This window comes from Periplaneta americana, chromosome 1, assembly GCF_040183065.1.
Source record: "Periplaneta americana isolate PAMFEO1 chromosome 1, P.americana_PAMFEO1_priV1, whole genome shotgun sequence".
NCBI lineage: Eukaryota > Metazoa > Arthropoda > Insecta > Blattodea > Blattidae > Periplaneta > Periplaneta americana.
The window spans coordinates 223,403,276-223,423,144 of NC_091117.1; the positions used below are offsets into that span (position 1 = coordinate 223,403,276).

The window sequence follows — 19,869 nt, forward strand, 5'->3', positions numbered from 1 at the left end:
CCAACCACACATCCATCCATCCACTCATTCATTCATTCATTCATCCATCCATACAACCATCCAACCACCCACACATCCATCCACTCATTCATCCATCCATCCATTCATACAGCCATCCACCCATCCACTCATTCATTCATTCATTCATTCATTCATTCATCCATCCATACAGCCATCCACCCAACCATACATCCATCCATCCATTCATACAACCATCCACCCAACCACACATCCATCCATCCACTCATTCATTCATTCATTCATTCATTCATTCATCCATCCATACAGCCATCCACCCACCCACACATCCATCCACTCATTCATTCATCCATCCATCCATTCATACAACCATCCACCCACACATCCATCCATCCACTCATTCATTCATCCATCCATCCATACAGCCATCCACCCAGCCACACATCCATCCATTCATTCATACAACCATCCACCCAACCACACATCCATCCATCCACTCATTCATTCATCCATCCATACAGCCATCCACCCACCCACACATCCATCCACTCATTCATCCATCCATGCATTCATACAACCATCCACCCACCCACACATCCATCCATTAATACAACCATCCACCCAACCACACATCCATCCATCCATCCATCCACTCATTCATTCATTCATTCATCCATCCATCCATTCATACAGCCATCCACCCACCCACACATCCATCCATCCACTCATTCATTCATTCATCCATCCATACAGCCATCCACCCACCCACACATCCATCCATCCACTCATTCATTCATTCATCCATCCATCCATTCATACAACCATCCACCCACCCACACATCCATCCATCCACTCATTCATTCATCCATCCATACAGCCATCCACCCAACCACACATCCATCCATCCATTCATACAACCATCCACCCAATCACACATCCATCCATCCACTCATTCATTCATTCATCCATCCATACAACCATCCACCCACCCACACATCCATCAATCCACTCATTCATTCATTCATCCATCCATACAGCCATCCACCCAACCACACATCCATCCATCCATTCATACAACCATCCACCCAACCACACATCCATCCATCCACTCATTCATTCATTCATTCATTCATCCATCCATACAACCATCCACCCACCCACACATCCATCCACTCATTCATCCATCCATCCATTCATACAACCATCCACCCACCCACACATCCATCTATCCACTCATTCATTCATCCATCCATACAGCCATCCACCCACCCACATATCCATCCACTCATTCATTCATTCATCCATCCATTTATCCATCCATTCATACAACCATCCACCCACCCACACATCCATCCATCCACTCATTCATTCATCCATCCATCCATACAGCCATCCACCCACCCACACATCCATCCACTCATTCATTCATCCATCCATCCATCCATCCATCCATCCATACAGCCATCCACGCAAGCACCCACCCACACATCCATCCATCCACTCATTTATTCATCCATCCATCCATACAGCCATCCACCCACCCACACATCCATCCATCCACTCATTTATTCATCCATCCATCCATACAGCCATCCACCCACCCATCCATCCATCCACTCATTCATTCATTCATTCATTCATTCACCCATCTATACAGCCACCCACCCACTCACCCACACATCTATCCATCCACTCATTTATTCATCCATCCATCCATACAGCCATGCACCCACCCATCCATCCATCCATCCATTCATTCATCCATCCATCCATACAACCATCCATACAGCCAATCACCCATCCATCCATCCACTCATTTATTAATCCATACAGCCACCCACCCATTCATCCATCCATACAGCCATCCACCCAACCACACATCCATCCATCCATTCATACAACCATCCACCCAATCACACATCCATCCATCCATCCACTCATTCATTCATTCATCCATCCATCCATACAACCATCCACCCACCCACACATCCATCAATCCACTCATTCATTCATTCATTCATTCATTCATTCATTCATTCATCCATCCATACAGCCATCCACCCAACCACACATCCATCCATCCATTCATACAACCATCCACCCAACCACACATCCATCCATCCACTCATTCATTCATTCATTCATTCATTCATCCATCCATACAACCATCCACCCACCCACACATCCATCCACTCATTCATCCATCCATCCATTCATACAACCATCCATCCACCCACCCATCCATCCATCCACTCATTCATTCATCCATCTATACAGCCATTCACCCACCCACCCATCCATCCATCCACTCATTCATTAATCCATCCATCCATTCAGCCACCCACCCATTCATCCATCCATCCACCCATTCATTCATCTATCCAGCCATTCACCCACCCACCCACCCATCCATCCATCCATCCATCCACTCATTCATTAATCTATCCATCCATACAGCCACCCACCCATCCATCCACCCATTCATTCATCTATCCATCCATACAGCCACACACCATCCATCCATCCATCCATCCATCCATCCATCTATCCATCCATCCATCCATCCACCCATTCATCCACCTGTCCGTCCGAATTTACCTACCATCCGTTCATCCATCCATCCATCTGTAAAGTTTTGTGTACCGGACGGACTTGAACGTTTGCATTACATTATACAGAAATAGTGTGATCCACGACAGCTCACTGACAGTGGACAAACATCAATGGAATGCAACCCGTGACCATTAGTCTCTGTACGGACCTGAATCTGCGCGTGGCGTCCAAGAGGATCCCGAACACCACGCCGCCCGTCATCCCCACGATGATGAAGACCAGGCCGACCCGGCCTCCAAACGCTTCTCCATCCTGCGAACAAAGGCACATGAATTATGAGAATATAACTAGCTGGGAATCATGTGTGATATGGCGACGTGGGACGCTGTTATGACGTTTGAAGCTTCGCAATGTCTTTGTGGGACTTACAGACTATGAGTGTTGCTGTTCCCATTTTCTCTTCAAGGTTGTTCGACATGCAGTTTTTAACTTTCCAAGGAAGAAATGACAGATTGCAGAAAGTGATTAATGTTGACTTCTTGACAGAATTGCTTATATTCCGCTTTAAAATGTGGTTTATGTTTCGAATATTTTTTTCAAAGAAGTGCTGGCTACAAAACTGTACCTATTAAGGTGAGGCAGACATCAATATCTCAATATCCACATTTTGTATCCGATTTTCTTTTAAATTAATCTGTGCACTAGTCATGTTATTAGTAATGGACAAAAACAATCAACTTTCTAAGGGCAATAGTCTTACAAATGTTAATTATTTTATATGATTTTGTATCGTTTGATATAAAATGATTCATGTGCCATTTTATAACATTTTCAAGTATCAGGCCATTGTGTAAAAAATAGGAATATAATTATTTTTGTATTTAATTTCATATTTTCTATAAATTCATTACTATTTCAGATTATAATGCTAGGAAACGTATTAATTGCATAGTAAAAATGGATACCGGTACTTCCTAGTCAAGAATGCATTATTGCTTATTTTGTGAAAATTTCACTCTGATCACTGATCATACAAAATTTGTGATATGTGGAGCATTTTCAAATCTCAAATGCAAGAAAATTTGAAGTAGAGAAAATAATTTGATACTTTTCACACGTATGATATAATATAATATAATATAATATAATATAATATAATATAGCTGAATGACAGCTGTGAGCAGTATGAGATGAAGATAAATGCAAATAAGACGAAGACCATGGACATAGGAAGAAAAATAAAGAAGGTAAACTTGCGAATTCTAAATGAGGCAGTAGAGCAAGTGGACAGCTTCAAATACTTGGGGTGTACTATAAGCAGTAACATGAGCTGCTGCCAGGAAGTCAAAAGGAGGGTAGCAATGGCAAAGGAAGCTTTTAATAGAAAAAGGAGCATCTGCGGACCTCTGGAAAAAGAACCAAGGAAGAGACTAGTGAAGTGCTTTTTTGGAGTGTGGCATTGTATGGTGCAGAAATATGGACATTACGACGAAGTGAAGAGAAACGAATAGAAGTATTTGAAATGTGGATATGGAGAAGAATTGAGCGTGTGAAGTGGAATAAGAAATGAAGTTGTGTTGGAAAGAGTGGTGAAGGAAGAATGATGCTGAAACTGATCAGGAAGAGGAAAAGGAATTGGTTGGGTCACTGGCTGAGAAGAAACTGCTTACTGAAGGATGCACTGGAAGGAATGGTGAACCGGAGAAGAGTTCTGGGCAGAAGAAGATATCAGATGATAGACGACATTAAGATATATGAATCATATGCGGAGACAAAGAGAAAGGCAAAAAATAGGAAAGATTGGAGAATGATGAGTTTGCAGCGAAAGACCTGCCCTTGGGCAGAACACTGAATAAATGAACATAACATAACATAACATATCATAACATAACATATCATAACATATCACAACATAACATAACATAACATACCGTAACATAACATAACATATAACATAACATATCACAACATAACATAACACAACATAACATAACATATCATAACATAACATAATATATCACAACATAACATAACATAACATAACATAACATGACATAACATGACATGACATGACATGACATGACATGACATAACATAACATAACATAACATAACATATCATAACATAACATAACATAACATATCATAACATAACATAACATAACATATCATAACATAACATAACATAACATAACATAACATGACATAACATAACATAACATAACATAACATATCATAACATAACATATCACAACATAACATAACATATCATAACATAACATGACATAACATAACATATCATAACATAACATAACATAACATAACATAACATAACATAACATAACATGACATAACATAACATATCATAACATAACATATCATAACATAACATAACATAGCATGACATAACATGACATAACATAACATAACATATCATAACATAACATAACATAACATAACATGACATAACATAACATAACATAACATAACATAACATATCATAACATAACATAACATATCACAACATAACATAACATATCATAACATAACATGACATAACATAACATAACATAACATATCATAACATAACATAACATAACATAACATGACATAACATAACATAACATATCATAACATAACATATCATAACATAACATAACATAGCATGACATAACATGACATAACATAACATAACATAACATAACATAACATAACATAACATATCATAACATAACATAACATAACATGACATAACATATCATAACATAACATAACATGACATAACATGACATAACATAACATAACATATCATAACATAACATAACATAACATAACATAACATAACATAACCATGCTCGCGTTTTGTAGCATGTCACTCGCTGCATGGTAGATTCAATTTCCTCGATTTTTGGGCAACTTTGGATGAAAATATAGCAGCAAATGTAGAGCTTGGTACAAAAAAATAAATCTGTGCTAAAATATTTGGCCAATATACAGACTCACCTGCTAAATCCACCGTTTTGTCAAGAGCCTTGCTCGCGTGGTTATTCACTGTCCGCCATTACTGTCCACCCGTCCATTCCCCCGCGGTGTCTTTGGAATAACTTATGTGATATGAGAGTAGGGAAGAAAGCATCAGAAGCTGAAGTTATAAACTTACCACTTGATAAACTCAATGAATATTTTACCTCACATCCCACTATACGACCTGAAAAACAATCAAAACTAATATAATTAATACTCTTCCAGCTAATCCTCCTTCTCGCGAAAATCTTTTCTTCTCCCACATACAGATTCTGAAGTAAGGAGAGCTCTTAAAAAGCATTAAATCTAAAGCACGAGGCGCTGATAACATAAGCATAGTCTTTATCAATAAGTTAATCGGTGCCGTGCTTCCTTTAATAGCCCATATTTTCAATTCTTAAATTTTCACATCTGCTTATCCGCAACTGTGGAAAACAGCTTTGGTACGTCCACTTCCTAAAGCGAATTCACCTACTTCTGCCAAAGAATATAGGCCAATCTCCAGTCTTCCCGTTTTATCTAAAGCCCTGGAACGCATCATTCATAAGCAGTTGTCAGACTATCTAATCGAATTTAATCTTTTAGTCCCTTTACAATCAGGACTCAGAAATGGCCGTATCACTTCTACTGTTTTATTGAATGTTACTGAGGATATACGCGCAGCCATGGATAAACGACAGGCTACTGTACTAACTTTATTGGATTGTAGCATAGCCTTTGACTCTGTTGACGTAGATCCACTGTTGACATTAATTTTCTTCGCTGTGTCGAAATGGTAGTTCCTGTTTCGCTAAACATCACACGTATTAGTCAAGCTCTTTAAAATCGATCTACTCTTTTTAACTTTTTTCATTGTGAGACTCAATTTCAACCCTTGATTTATGGAATGCAAAAGAATGTGAATTCTACGACTCTGAATATGAATTCTCGTAGTAGGAAACACAATAGGCCTAAATCTGTCGAATTGAGAAAAACTACAAATTCAGCAGTTACGTAGACCTTCGCCTCCCCCCCTACTACCAATAATGCATAGCACAAAGTCAATACGGCGGTTGCTGTCGTCTGCGATACAACGAACTTTTCTGTTGATTTTCTAGTTTGGCATTTTTTCCGGTTATTATATCCTTATTTAAGTTGTGTTAACTCCCGCTAGTGGTTTTATATTTTATTTTATCCGTCTTAGTATTTATTTTATTATTGTAATTTTTATTTTGTTTTATTATTATTATTATTATTATTATTATTATTATTATTATTAATGAATTAATTTGTATTACTATCTTTGTATCATCTCCGTCACGGTTATTCTGTTATTATTATTATTATTATTGTTATTATTATTATTATTGTTACTGTTATTTCTATCATCAACATTATTATTGATCTCTGTAAAATTTATGTAGACTACTGGACTGTACCCGAGCACGAGCATATGCTCATTTCGGGTATCAATTCATATGTATAATTTCAAATGTAAATTGTGAATAAATTAGAATTAATTAATTAGAAAAAAATTAGTGTCTCTTCACTATAGTTTTCAAATGAGTGAAGCCCTCGTGTCCTTGATGTGTTCTTATGTCACATGTCCGACATTAGATCTAACATTCGTTCATGACATCACACCCGCAAAGGCAGACTAAATTTTCATAGAGATATTTACGAAAATGTTTCGCAAAACTTTTTCCCGCACAATTTTCCGTTCTACACGTGTTGATATCACGAGAATAGACATGGGCGGTCACTGTCAGTCATTTGTTTCTTTTCTGTATATGGCACCGATGAAAAACTACAATGTTTAATAGTTTCTGTGCTACTGTTTCACTAGCCATATCCTATTAAAGCAATGAAACGAACACAACGCTTGAATAGTACATTATGCAACGAGCCTATAATGGTAGTAATTAAGACGCGAGTATGTTTATGAAACGAGCGCAAGCGAGTTTCATAATTTTCATACGAGCGTCTTAATTACCATTATAGGCAAGTTTCATACGACTTTTTATGCTCGACCATATTTCTAACTTTAAATTATTCACAAGTATTCATATTATTCTTATCTGACTGGGGAGCGGAACTGACCTTGTGCAATATCTCGTAAATTGTGAGATGTGCGCAGACGCGAAAGTATTGATTTTTTTCCGAGAAACAAATGTCATTGACCTTGATATAATCTAGAGAGTAAAATAAACATTAATCTTGATATAACCTTGAAATTGATTTAGACATTGAAAAACGAGATGACAAATTGAATTTATTTGAATATTATTTACAATTACAATATTATTATAGTAACAGAACATAACCTTCTGCGACAGTATTGGATTTCCAGCCTCCGTGACGTTTCGCTAGTTGTCTTTCGATTGCATATGCGAGAATAATCGATACTTGCGCTTTCATATTGCTACAATGCTGTTTTCTGATTGGTGGAACACCTGAACTTTAATGAATAGGTGTACTTTAATGAGGTGCATTAAAGGGCTGCTACCAGGTGTATAATTGCTACATTTCGGCATGGTCGAGCATAAAAATTATTCAAGTCAACGTTACAGGGAGCTGTTCCTGAAAAGACAGATTTGTATAATAAAACACTTTGCTGAGTGCCATGCGAAGTGGGCACATGTACGGACTCGGCCTGAAAGCTCCCGAAAGCAAAGATGCACTTGTGACAAATCCAGGAAGTGTCACATAGATATATTTCCTAACTTTTCTTCCGCGCTTATCTGCCACTATCTACCGTTAGGATGAGGGTAGGAGGAATGCTCTTACTTGCAACGTCGCGCTCTGGATCTGTACGTTCCACGTGCTTCACCAGAGACGTCGCGACCATTGCAGTAATGCGGTGAGCACGTTGCAACGACTTGGTCCTTGGCTGGCTATTTCAGGGCAGTAGCGGCCGGTGATCGAAATCCTCGGTGAGGTCAGATGCAACTAGTTTAAGTGCTTCCGATAGGAAATGGTTGTTTTTGATATTAATTATTATTGTTATTATATTATTAATATCATTATTACTGTATTATTATTATTATTATTATTATTATTATTATTATTATTACTACTACTACTATTAGTCTATTCTTATTACTATCAAGAAAAATAATAATTTCACTCACCAAATAAGCTGTTATGCTCTGAGTTTCAATGATTGTTTCAGTGTGATGAAGCATCCCATATTATGTGTTGGAATTCCCCTTTCTTTCTTTTCTTTTTATTTTTTTCCTTTGACAGCAACAAACAAGGCAAGAGAAGTTTATTTTGCCTCACATTACCACATAACCATTTATGTTGCCCATACCAGGATGCAATAGAAACTCGCGTTCTAAGATTATGTGTCAGAAAAATTATCAGCGATGTCGTAGGTAGTCTCTCTCTTTATTTAAAACTTCCTTTCTTTCAGTATTATTTCTTCTCGAAAAAGGACACTCTAACAATGAATTAACTTCTCCAGCATTATTTCTCTCATTTGTTTCTGTTTATATTTTCCCGAAATACATAACAACATTGGCTCAGATTCACTACTGTACTACGAAGTACAATAGTACAACACCCTCGCTTATTTCATGAACTGAGACATAAGGGGAGAGAATCGAGTGGGTCTCTGCCTGCCAAAGAGCTGGAATTTTGTTATTTATGGCCTAGTTAGGAAGACAAGTCACCACTGCTATTCCCACCCCACATTACCCTTGAGGCCGGTCCATGGATGGGACGAGTGAAACCTGACCAGGCCAGCCGAATTGTGCCTCAGCTACAACGTTTTAAGCGTAAACTCAAAGCCCGCGAAAGGACATGAAATGCATTAAACCAGACTCGGCACGAACGATTCTGGCCTCAGGAACAAATTTTACTGCAAAACAGGTCTATATACATCACAAGCCAGACCCGGCACGAGCGATCCCGGCCTCAGGAACAAATTTTACTGCAAAAGAGTTCTATATACATCAAAGTTTTCAAATGCTTCTACAGCGATGTATGCTTCATTCAGATAACTAATATATTATATAAAAACACAAAATTTGATTTCAGTTAAGCCAAGTGACTGAGGCCCGGCCTCACTTGCCTCAGTCAATCAGCCGCCACTGTTTCAGGGAGACCCTACATGCCACTCCAAACATTAAGCGACAAACATGAATAAAATAAAAGAAAACAACAAAGAAATAGAGAAAGAAATAAAGAGAGCGAAAAAGAAAGAAGGAAAGAAAGAAATATTTCAATGCGACATTCTATTTAGACAGATAGTCCTTCTTTCTTTTTAATTTCTTTGGCCACGCACACGTGAACTTACTTTGAAGTACATGAGTATCAGACGATTAAGCAGGGTGGAGTACGCGTTGAAGACCCCTTGGTTGATGGCGTACATCAGCACCACTAGAACATAACTTCTATTACGAAGCAGTCTCTTCAATAGTTTCAGGAAGCCGTCTTCGTTCTTCGAGGCGTTTTCTTTTTGCATTGCCTGCTGAGGACTTGGCGGTGTGGGAGGCCGGTCCTGGAAGACTGTGGAAATATAGTTCAGATTATATAATTTTATTATCTAACTAGCCTTACCCGTGCGCTCCGCTGCACCCGTTATAAATAAATATAAAGTAATTACATAATTAAAATAGGATATTTGATCCAGGGAACATTCATGTTTGATAAAAGGATAAATAGTTTATTATGTTACTTAATTTAAATTGTATTAAAACATTAAAATGCGGTCAATTTGATTCAGAGACCACTCATTTGGTCATAAAAATTATTTTAGGAAATACAGGAAACGAATGCCTATCAAGTTTTCTGTGCATAAGAAGCTATTTTAATCTTACCTGTCCTCGATTCACTCAGAAGTTACTGTAATAACATTATAGCATTATGTCCATCTAGAGAAACTACACTTTCCAATGGTGAATTAATAATTAATTATACAAATCGGTTAATTTAGCTTCCGATATTACCCTTCATACAAACACGGAAACATTCTCTGTAGGCTGTCATATGTTTTATAGCTTTCGATTGTTGATGTCCAAGGCCCCCTTATAGACGAAGTCATTTGTTTTTTATTTCATTACACCGCCTTAGATGGGGTTGTTATTTTAATTTCGAAACTCATTTATCTCATTAAATATCAGTCCTATCAAAATGTTGCATGGAATAAAACTTATCGGAAATTATTTTTAAAGAAACTTTTGTTATGTAATATTTGTCATGAAAATTAATAATATGTGAGATATTTCGATTTATTTAATTCAAGCCCCCTTATAAGCCCTCTTTTAAATAAAATATTTTGAATGCCATATAGTCTAAATTCTAAGTTACAACGAACTTAATTTATATTCCAATTTTCATATAAATCGGTTCAGCCATTATCGCGTGAAAAGTTAACAAACATCCAGACAGACAGACAGACAGACAGACATACAAACAAAATTTTCAAAAAAGCTATTTTCGGTTTCAGGGTGGTTAATTATATATGTTAGGACCAATTGTTTTTGGAAAATCGAAAATTACCATAAAAATTTTCTACTACAGATTTATTATTAGTAGGCCTATACATTTATTTTAACGGAAGACTACATTTGATATTCAGCTCCTATTCAAATTTTACGCTGCACCATAATTTCCTATTTTGAACACCAGATGCCTCTGTATTATACAGAAGTTATAAACCACATTTTGTGTCGAGTAGCAGAGAATATATTCTGTACAGTTTAATTGCAGCTGACTCATTATTATACTTGCTTTTTTATATAAAGATGGGACATGACAATAGCGCTGCGATCGGAAAAACGATTGAATGTCACATAGAGTGAGAAGTTTGTTGCTATGGCTAGCCAAGTTCCGATTACCGACGGCAGGAGTCCGAACTACTGAGCTCGTTGCATGTTTCTTGATTGTAGCGATAGCAGCGACCAAAGAGTTTGTAATACTTACAAACTCTTTGGCAGCGACCTAATCTCCAATCGGTAATAAGAAGTTGGTGGGCCTGTAGCCAGAGTTGAGCTGCTAAATTTATAGTTCTAACGTTTGAGTGCTGAATAGCCATTTGTTATGCACACACTGTTAAGGCTGGTTCACAATAAACCGGAAACGAGAATCGGAACGAAAACGAAAACGGTAAAATTGTTAAAATATATACATTTAAATGTGAGCATTCACAATTAACGAAAAACTTCCCGGAGCCCGAGATCGGGAACGGAGAGTTGGCCAAGTTTCAACTTTGGCGTTCACGTTTCCGATCACAGCCCACTAGATTCATTCTATTGCCATTTAAAAGCTATTTTGTCGTCATATATTTTGTAGCAAGAAGACCGTGACATAACCTATGCATTATTTTGTTCTGTGCTGTGCATCATGGGGCTAGTTTTATTTCATGAGATTCTAATATTGAAATCCTCACGTTTACGATAAGCGGCGCGCCTCGTATAAAGATGAGAAAATAAAGGAGAATACGTGGCTTTCAATAGCTACGTCTTCGAACACCGATCGGAAGCGAATCATATTTTATTACTGTATTGTTTTTGTTCTATTACAAATGTTTCTTCTCTAATTATTTTACGTTATGGTAGACTTAAAATAGGTTGTGATAATAAAGATGCATGGGCACATTTATAGTACCGTACCTAATGAAATGTTTCAGTTGAAATTTCGAAGTTGGTTAACCTGTGTTTATGTAGGCTGCCTTGTACTCATGAGAGAACGCCATTGGTCAATTATACACAAATAACATCAGAATGCGTAATATCGACTTCACATATCGTTACTGACATACATATCGATATGCATAGTCATATACGTTCTCGGTTTATTGTGAATAGAAAATTTTTATATTCACGTCCTCTGCTTCTCGTTTTCATTCTGGTTCTCGTTCCCGGTTTATTGTGAACCAGCCTTTAGGATTAATACGTTTCGTGTTTCATTCTCTGTCGATTTTTGTGCTGTTTTTTTTTTGCATTCGCGTCAATTGTCAATGAATGTTTTAATGTCAGCCATCTAACCACTGGAAGCACTCATTATTAAATATCTCGAGTGAAATATCTCATAGAAATTCCTTGAGATTTCCGTCTGCTCCCTTACAGTATTACAGCGCCAGTATTTTGCGTCCGGGACGCAAGTTAAAATTTCGCAAAACGCAATACTATTTGTCGTGAGAAATATTTTTCTCTGGAAATTCCAATTTTCGCCGTTGCCATTCCACGCCAACTAATCATTCAGGAAACAATATTTCATAGAAACTAATTCCATTACAATTTGTACGGCGAACGCAATAATTAATTCAATACATGTCCCAGGGAATAATTTTCCCCTAGGAAAATTTAATCTCTCCGGGATGAACTACGATCAGGTATTCGTTTCACCGTACTATGTAAAAGGATAATATTATTACTTGCAGAGACTAATATCACTGTTGATTTAGGACATTGGAATTTCTACATTAAGAGTTGGATTCAACTACTTGTACTTTATTTATAACAAGTATGCATCCTCATCTTCATCTCAGTCAGTCTTCTGAGGTTACAGAAGGACATCTCGAAAACAGGAGTTCTAAGATAATAATTACGATATACAAATTTCAGCGCTTTATGTTTCCGCCCGGAAAGAAAATGTCTTGGCTTTTGAACATCGGAAGAAAATTAAATGGAGCAAGCAGTCATGATAATACGGATGTCTGACACAATCCCGTCTGTATATTTCAAAGATACTTACACAACAGGGCAAGGATGAAGATTACAGTTGAGAAGCCGGCTGTGCCATAGAAAAGAACTTCGAGCTCCTCACCGATCTCTGCGATGCTGTCTTTGTTTTCCACAATCACGGGAGGCAGCAGGAATCCCAAGGCGATACCCATCTGCCGTAACAGAGTAAGCACCCATGGATATCAAATGTCACGGTCGTGAAGTTCTCAACAAATATCGGTTAAAATTCTGTTATGTCCACACTAAATTTTTGGGCAGTCATTCTAAAATGCCTTATGCAAATATAAGCTAAATTAGTTACTCTTAAAATCTTCAATACATATTGTGATATAATATACACCTTAGAGTTTTTATTTTTCTTCAGTCATGTTCAACAATATGAAGAAAAACAGTACTGAAAAATCACACCCACATAATAGGTGTACTAACATAAGGTGCTAAGGAAAATATTTGGGGCTAAGCGGGATGAAGTTACAGGAGAATGGAGAAAGTTACACAACACAGAACTGCACGCATTGTATTCTTCACCTGACATAATTAGGAACATTAAATCCAGACGTTTGAGATGGGCAGGGCATGTAGCACGTATGGGCGAATCCAGAAATGCATATAGAGTGTTAGTTGGGAGACCGGAGGGAAAAAGACCTTTAGGGAGGCCGAGACGTAGATGGGAGGATAATATTAAAATGGATTTGAGGGAGGTGGGGTATGATGATAGAGACTGGATTAATCTTGCACAGGATAGGGACCGCTGGCGGGCTTATGTGAGGGCGGCAATGAACCTTCGGGTTCCTTAAAAGCCATTTGTAAGTAAGTAACATATAACTATTAATGTTACATCTGCACATAATTCGGTGGCAAGACATTCAAAATTATTTGAAATATACAGGGTGTTTCCGAGGTGGTGTTACAAACTTTCAGGGATGATGGTGAAGGGCACATGTATCAATTTGAGATCAGGAACCATGGTCCGGAAATGACTGAGTCGAACGTTACAAGCAAAAATAGTTGTGTGGAAATGGAATTGTAATTTGGCACCACGTGCCCTCCTTCCCTTAACCTTTGGAACAGTCGTGGAAAAATGGTATGGATCGGATGTCTCCTACGTGGGTACTCGCCCGATACAATCTCTGAGCTTCTCTACTGTTCCCATTGGCTCATCCGTATTCGAAAATCAGGTCTGCTTATTCCGCTCTCGTGTACTCCTCCATTTCACTAGGACTGATCGACTGGACACTGCAACTTGTACACATACACTGCTGTCTACAGACGTGCATATCAGGACCGACCATGTCCGTTACACATTACGCCATCTGCATTGCTTTAGTGTAGTTTCCTGTCCCCATCCCTCAGACAGCGCACTGAATGGAATGCTGCAAGTAGACAACGTAAACAAAGTCAGATGAATACAGTATGTGTAAGATGTACAGATAAATACACATAAATAAGGTGTACAGAGGAATAAAATTATTTTATTTCCACACAACTATTTTTGCTTGTAACTTTCGACTCGGTCATTTCCGGACCAGGGTTCCTTATCTCAAATTGATACATGTGCCCTTCACCATCATCCCTGAAAGTTTGTAACACCACCTCAGAAACACCCTGTAGAATATGGTGGCAATGGGAAGGAGAATGGTCTGCACTAGAAGGAAATAAATTGCGAAATATAAAGAATATCGTCCGAGTTTAGGATTCGTCAACAAGAACGTCACGACACGAAGAAGTTTTACTCACCCGGTTGAGGATTGGGCACTGTCATCTGACACATGGTCATCTGCTACGAGATGAACCTCAACCGGAGTGTGAGATATGCCATGTAACAATTACGGTCCAGCATATTTTATTGCATTGCAGGAAGTATGACCGTCGACAATGTGCAATTCGGCAGATGGTGCGTTGCTGCTGTAGCCAATTTTCAGCAAAATGTGACGCCAAAATATGCATGATGAGGAGCGCAGTGGGAGGCCAACCATCATCACAGACGACCTTGTGGAGCAACGCACCATCTGCTTGCTCATGACGTTAGGCCCATAGACCTGGCACAGCTGACGATCGATTTCAATCGGCGCTATGCCCTGTGCATTCAAAAACTTTATCGCTGATCGCACTTCACAGGCGGCGGGAGCTGGAATAGGAACGTCCATCTTCAACCAATGCAACGAAGCTACTGAGAGCACTCGGGAAGTTCCGCTTGCGCATGCGTCATGCCAGGACATTACTCTATCACGTACACGCAGTCGCTTCGCGCAACATATGGTTTGCTAGCTGTGGGACGAGTGGGAAACTTACTTTATGGACGCGCCTCGTATGTATGAAATAATACAGTATGTGAGACTGTTGTACCTTTAGCATAGTGTACCTTTGAACATTTTTTGTTTTTTTATTTTTTGCTGCTACCCAGACGACTCAAACTGAAGTAGATTGTAGGGAAAGCCGCTAAGTAGCTCTGGTCGTAGTTTTGGTTTGATTTATTGCAAAGTGTGAGTTCTGTGAACGAAAGAATCTTCTTTAGTAGCAAAAGTAAATATTTCGTTCATTGGTATGTTATCTAACATAAAACCAGATTGTATATGTTACCATCCATTAAGTACAGTGTGTTCCGTATTATCTGGTGAGTAATAACATATTTTCATTTTCATTATTTATTCGAATCTCTAGTTTTGGTAGCCATATTTGTTTAAACGTGCACCCTCTTGTACCTTTGAACACAGAACATCTTGTACCACGGAACATGTTCCAAGGTACATAATGCTATTGGTTTTTGTTTTTATTTTATTTTAAGATCATACAACGAAGTAAATCTGGAATTAAGAGGTCCCCAATTGATCCGGAAGCCTTGAAGAAAGCTGTTGAAGCTGTTATTGCTCCTCCAGGAAATAAAATCTCAATCAGAGAAGCCTGCTCTGGTTTATGATGGCAAATACATTTTAAAATGATTGTCAGTTCTTACAACTATATTCCCACCTATATTACATGTGTTCCAACTTACAAGAGGGTATGTTCTAAGGTACATGATCCTGTTGTACCTTTGAACATATTACATTTTATTTTTTCCATCCTTAATAGATGTGTAGAACAGTAAAATATATACACGAAGTTGTAAAGGAATCTTCAATAATTATTTAAAGTATTTTTTAATTTAAAAAATATCATTTCCCAAAATTAAAAAAAAAAAATAAAATGTGAAAAGTGTTTAAAGGTACAACAGTCTCCCCTACCGGTATTTGTACGGATGGGTTACAAGACATCGCGGACACATAGTAGACACTGCGCTATCCAATAAAACGCAGGATGTGCCCTAGCCTGGGTTTGAACCAGTACTGTAGATTGCACGCACGATTCTTTCTCATGTCACAGCTGACAGAATCGTTCCTAAGATAATAATTTGTTATCTGATTAATCAACTGATGTTTGCAATCAAGATAGTAGTAATTGTCAGACTTGATTATATGAAGTGCTTTTATCCTAGATGTCAATAACATGGCCAAAGCTCAGCTGTAATCGTTGGACTTCACCACTTATCAGTTTGAACATATTATTGAGATTTAGCTTGACTATCAAAATCATGTCGCATCAAAACTTGTAATACCACTTCAGTATGAAGTTTTTTATGCATATGAATTTTGTATCTTATCGTTTTTTAAACAGCTGCAGTGTTTGCTAGACTTCGATAAAAATTCATGGAATTTACTAAACTGAAAGACAACAATGCGAAAGAAACAAAACAGCCGAGGCTCTCCGCACCGCTATCTTTGCGAAAAGTCATGAGTGTATTACTTCATATAATTATTACGTCACACTTCCTCATTCAGTAATTATAATGGAAAAATCGGTATAATTTATAATGCAAGTAACAGCTGCAAAAAATACCGTACATACAGTTAAAAATCTTGGCATTTTTATGGATAGCGATCTAAATTTGAACACTCAAATAACACATACTTGCAAAAAAATATTTTCTCAACTTCACTCCTTGTTTCGTGTGAAAGAATTTCTACCGCTTAGACTAAAACAGAATCTTATTTCAGACGCTTGTAATGCCCCATTTTGATTATTGCGATTCCTTGCTAACTAATGTAAGTTCACTCTTAGCTGAGAGACTACAACGTGTTCATAATGTGTGCATACGATTCATCTGCAATATTCTTAAATTTGACCGTATAACGCCTTCCTTCCAGTTACTTTCATGGGTGCGTCTGAAGGAACGAAGAACAATACATTCACTGTCTCTTCTCTTTAGAATCATGCATACTTCTACTCCGAATTATCTGTTATCGCGCTTTCAATTTCTTACAACTCTTCGAAACCGACTTCAAGCACTTCTTTCTATCCCTCATCATGGAACGTCTTTATACTCATCTTCCTATACTGTAGAAATACCTCGCCTCTGGAATTCGTTACCTAATGACGTCAGGGACTGCTGGACTTTATCACAATTCAAAATGAAATTGAAAAATTTTGTCTTATGTAGTGCTTTTTAGATATTGCTAGAAGTGTTGATTTGTGTTTTTTACTCTAGATTAAAATTGCAAGTTTCTTGTTTATGTTAGTTAATTAGTTAGGATACAATTTAATTACGATACTTAATCACTCATCTGAAGTTTGTGTGCCTGCAACCTGTGTCTATTTTTGTGTGGCTTTACTTTGTTTATAGTGTGATTTTTCTTTTTTTTTCCTATTATTCTATTGTATTTCTGGTGGTGTGGAAGAGAAGGCCTGATGACCTTAACTACAACAAAATAAATAAATAAAATAAATAAATAATATAAGAAAATAAATAAATAAACAAATAAATAAATAATTGAATAAATAAATAAATAAATAAATAAAATAGATAAACTAATAAATAAATAAATAAAATCAGTAAGTAAATAAATAAAAATTAATAAATAAAATAAGTAAATAAATAAATAAACAAATAAATATATAAAATAAGTAAATAAATAAATAAATAAACAAATAAATAAATAAAATAAGTAAATAAAGAAAGAAAGAAATAAACTAAGCAAATGAATAAATAAATAAACAAATAAATAAATAAAATAGATAAATAAATAAATAAACAAATAAATAAAATAAGTAAATAAATAAATAAACAAATAAGTAAATAAAATAAGTAAGTAAATAAATAAACAAACAAATAAATAAATAAAATAAGTAAACAAATAAATAAATAAATAAATAAAATAAGTAAATAAATAAACAAATAAATAAATAAAATAAGTAAGTAAATATATAAACAAATAAATTAATACATAAATAAGTAAGTATATAAATAAATAAAATAAGTAAATAAATAAATAAACAAATAAATAAATAAAATAAGTAAACAAATAAATTAATGAAATAAGTAAGTAAATAAATAAATAAATAAACAAATAAATAAAATAAGTAAGTAAATAAATAAATAAACAAATAAATAAATAAATAAAATAAGTAAGTAAATAAATAAATAAGTAAACAAATAAATAAATAAAATAAGTAAGTAAATAAATAAATAAGTAAACAAATAAATAAATAAGTAAATAAGTAAATAAAGAAATAAATAAAATAAGGAAGTAAATAAATAAATAAACAAATAAATAAATAAAATAAGTAAGTAAATTAATAAATAAGCAAACAAATACATAAATAAAATAAGTAAATAAATAAACAAATAAATAAATAAAATAAGTAAGTAAATAAATAAACAAATAAATAAATACATAAATAAGTAAGTAAATAAATAAATGAAATAAGTAAATAAATAAACAAATAAATAAATAAAATAAGTAAGTAAATAAATAAACAAATAAATTAATACATAAATAAGTAAGTAAATAAATAAATAAAATAAGTAAATAAATAAATAAACAAATAAATAAATAAAATAAGTAAACAAATGAATGAATAAAATAAGTAAGTAAATAAATAAATAAATAAATAAATAAAATAAGTAAATAAATAAATAAAGAAATAAATAAAATAAGTAAGTAAATAAATAAATAAACAAATAAATAAAGAAATAAATAAAAAGAAATAAATATATAAATAAAAAAAAACGTTAAACGTCAGGAACATGAGACATGTTTTCTTTTCGGTGCCTCATTAGAACTGTTTTATATTGAGTTAACGCTGGCAGGCATTTCGGTAAGCAGTTCATCAATTCATGTAAGTAACGTTAAGTAAAGATTCATCTTACCTTAGTAAAGACAATTCGTTTTGGTTGTCTATAATTAGGTTTCCGAGATTTCCGAAAATGTAATAACCCGTTTAATTAAAAATAGAAGCAGAAAGGAAAACCCGTGCAACGCTGGGTGCTTTCAGCAAGTTACTCAATAAATCCATCTATCTATCTACTACCTCTTGCACGGGCTAAACAATGGTGTCGGCTACAGGCTGTATACCGGGTGTTTCAGACCACCCGTATCAGGCTTTTTCCTCGTAAACTATATTTATTTATGATACTGGTTGTTTATAAAAAAAATTGATAACCAAAACCTATGTAAATAATCGATTGGTAGTAGTACCATTTCCCGTAACAAACCGGGAGTGGAGGTACCTGTCGTCAACTTTGAAATTTCAAATGAGAACATAGTCACTGAAGATATCATTGGAAACTACTTTTAAAAAGAAGCAACTTTTATTGAAAATTTTTTTTC

The 19,869-nt window shown here is 35.8% G+C and overlaps 2 protein-coding genes across 3 annotated transcripts in view; one reads left to right on the forward strand and one right to left on the reverse strand.

Moving 5' to 3' along the window:
* The window catches only part of spn-D (spindle D), a 118,348-nt gene that overhangs the window by 98,299 nt on the left and 180 nt on the right, over positions 1-19,869 (forward strand). The window lies entirely within an intron of this gene.
* LOC138708448 (choline/ethanolamine transporter flvcr2a-like) overlaps positions 1-19,869 on the reverse strand; it is a 34,737-nt gene that overhangs the window by 4,321 nt on the left and 10,547 nt on the right. Inside the window, exons 3-5 of the mRNA XM_069838628.1 lie at positions 13,236-13,377; positions 9,835-10,046; positions 2,741-2,844 (exon numbers count right to left, since the gene is read on the reverse strand). Of these exons, the coding sequence (XP_069694729.1) occupies positions 2,741-2,844; positions 9,835-10,046; positions 13,236-13,377 (458 nt within the window). The remainder of the gene's footprint in view (positions 1-2,740; positions 2,845-9,834; positions 10,047-13,235; positions 13,378-19,869) is intronic.